The sequence below is a fragment of the Marmota marmota genome, unplaced genomic scaffold (assembly GCF_001458135.2).
Source record: "Marmota marmota marmota unplaced genomic scaffold, marMar, whole genome shotgun sequence".
Taxonomy (NCBI): Eukaryota; Metazoa; Chordata; class Mammalia; order Rodentia; family Sciuridae; genus Marmota; species Marmota marmota.
Genome location: NW_026000207.1, coordinates 1,315,543 through 1,317,691, shown reverse-complemented (window position 1 = coordinate 1,317,691; position 2,149 = coordinate 1,315,543). Strand labels below are relative to the sequence as shown.

At 59.0% G+C, this 2,149-nt stretch overlaps 1 protein-coding gene across 1 annotated transcript; it reads right to left on the bottom strand.

Annotated features, from left to right (window-relative positions):
* Positions 1–206: 206 nt before the first annotated feature.
* On the bottom strand, positions 207–1,160 carry LOC107158965 (olfactory receptor 5-like). The gene has a single exon (XM_015505492.2). It carries the CDS (start codon positions 1,143–1,145, stop codon positions 207–209), a length of 939 nt encoding a protein of 312 aa, XP_015360978.1. The 5' UTR covers positions 1,146–1,160.
* Between the last annotated feature and the right edge of the window lie 989 nt (positions 1,161–2,149).

The window sequence follows — 2,149 nt, the reverse complement described above, 5'->3', positions numbered from 1 at the left end:
GATGTCGACGTGTATGGGTCTCCCCTGGGGGTTGGAAGGTCCTGGAGTCAGACAGTCGTGACAGCTGCACAGCCTTGTGAATCACTAAACACACCACTGAATCCGGCATGTTTACAGGTGACATTTACCATATGTGAATCACATCTCTAAAAAAAGTAGGGCCTTGGCCGTCCGAGGTCTCCCCAGCCACGGCCACCTGGTCAGCCTCAGGACCAGTGCAGGCTCCTGCGGAAGGCCGCGTGGACCTCCCTGTTGCGCAGGCAGTAGATGACCGGGTTGCACAGGGGCGTGGCCACCGTGTAGATGACCGACAGCACCTTGTTGAGGTCCATGGACTTGATGCGGCTGGGGCGGCAGTAGATGAAGAGGGCGGCCGAGTAGAAGATGCCCACCACCACCAGGTGCGAGGTGCAGGTGGAGAAGGCCTTGCAGTGGGCGGCTGCGGAGGGCATGCGCAGCACCGCCCTACCAATGGCCACGTAGGAGGCCAGCGTGACCAGAAGGGTCCCGCAGAAGATGACGATGGCGGAGATGAAGTCCACCAGCTCTGTGAGGGCCACGTGGGTGCAGGAGAGGTTGAGCAGGGGGGAGACGTCGCAGAAGAAGTGGTTGAGCACGTTGGGGCCGCAGTAGGACAGGCTGGCGATGCATGAGGTCTTGGCCACCGAGACCACCAGCCCCCCCAGCCAGGAAGTCAGAGCCAAACCCACACAGACCTGCGGCCGCATGAGCAGTGGGTAGTGCAGAGGGCGGCAGATGGCCACGTAGCGGTCATAGGCCATGGAGGCCAGGAGGATGCACTCAGTGCCCATAAGGACTATGAAGAAGAAGAGTTGGGTCATGCAGGCCACGAAGGAAAGGTGGTAGGGTCCCACCCACAGCCCCAGGAGCAGGGTGGGCATGGTGACGGACACGTAGCACATCTCCAGGCAGCTGAGGTTGCCCAGGAAGAAGTACATGGGCTTGCGGAGCTGGCTGTGGCTGCAGATGAGGGAGACGATGAGGGTGTTCTCCAGGAGGGTCAGCAGGTAGAGAGCCAGGAAGACGGCAAACAGGACGTCCCTGACGCCCAGCCTGGTGGACAAGCCCAGCAGGATGAACTGCTGGACCCTGGTCATGTTGGCCAGCTCCAGGGACAGCTCCATCTGTGTGGAGACAAAGGAAATTTGTTGACATCTGGTTTCTGGAGATGCCTGGTGAAAACCACCCTGGGAGGATGCCCAGAGTGGCCAGGCCAGCGCCTGCAGTCTGATGTCTGTTGGGACTGTTTTCTTGTTGTTTTGACAAATTCCCAGGACAAACTCTGAGCACGAGAACTTGTGGCTTTTCTTATTAAACCCATGACCTTATACAAACAATTCAAGGTTCTAAAAATTGGGAGATCAACACCTGCTTCCCCCGAGTGCGTTATGAAAATCAGGTGAGCTGACGGACGTCCAGCAGCTGTTCTGAGTGCCTGGGGGCCTCGCCTCTTCAGCCTGGAGTCTGAGGGGTCTATTGGGATGACTTGCTTTTGTTATGACCTGCGTATGAACCCAAAGTATTATCTAAGCCTACAGTAGGGTAATATGCAGCTCCTTTGTTGCAAATGCTTCTGTTTAAATGCAATGCATCTCTAGCCTTCTTTGTGCTGTGTGTCACCCACAGAAGGAAGAGCCGCAGCAGGTCCCACACAAGCTGCCTGCCCTGTGGCAGGAGGCCAGCAGCCAGGTCCTGCCCTGGTCCAGTTATGGTGCACACTTCCTGCTTTCCACTCTGACCTTGAGGAAAGCGAGGCCCGGAAGAAACCATGGGGGTAAGGGGCACATGGTCCAAGAGGCACACCTCTACAATGGCTCTGCCTCTGCGTGGCCGGAGCCTGCGTCAACCCAGCCCACCTCCCAGCTCAGCTCCCAGCTCAGCTCCCTGTCTCACCTCCCAGCCCACCTCCCAGCCCACCTCCCAGTCCACCTTCCTGTCCCACCTCCCAGCCCACCTCCCAGCCCACCTCCCTGTCCACCTCCCAGCCCACCTCCCTGTCCACCTTCCTGTCCCACCTCCCAGCCCACCTCCCAGTGCACCTTCCTGTCCCACCTCCCAGCCCACCTCCCTGTCCCACCTCCCAGTCCACCTCCCTGTCTCACCTCCCTGTCTCACCTCCCCAGCCCAC

Excerpts from the sequence above, each read along its gene's own strand:
- LOC107158965 (XM_015505492.2), bottom strand. The coding sequence starts at position 1,145 with ATGGAGCTGTCCCTGGAGCTGGCCAACATGACCAGGGTCCAGCAGTTC.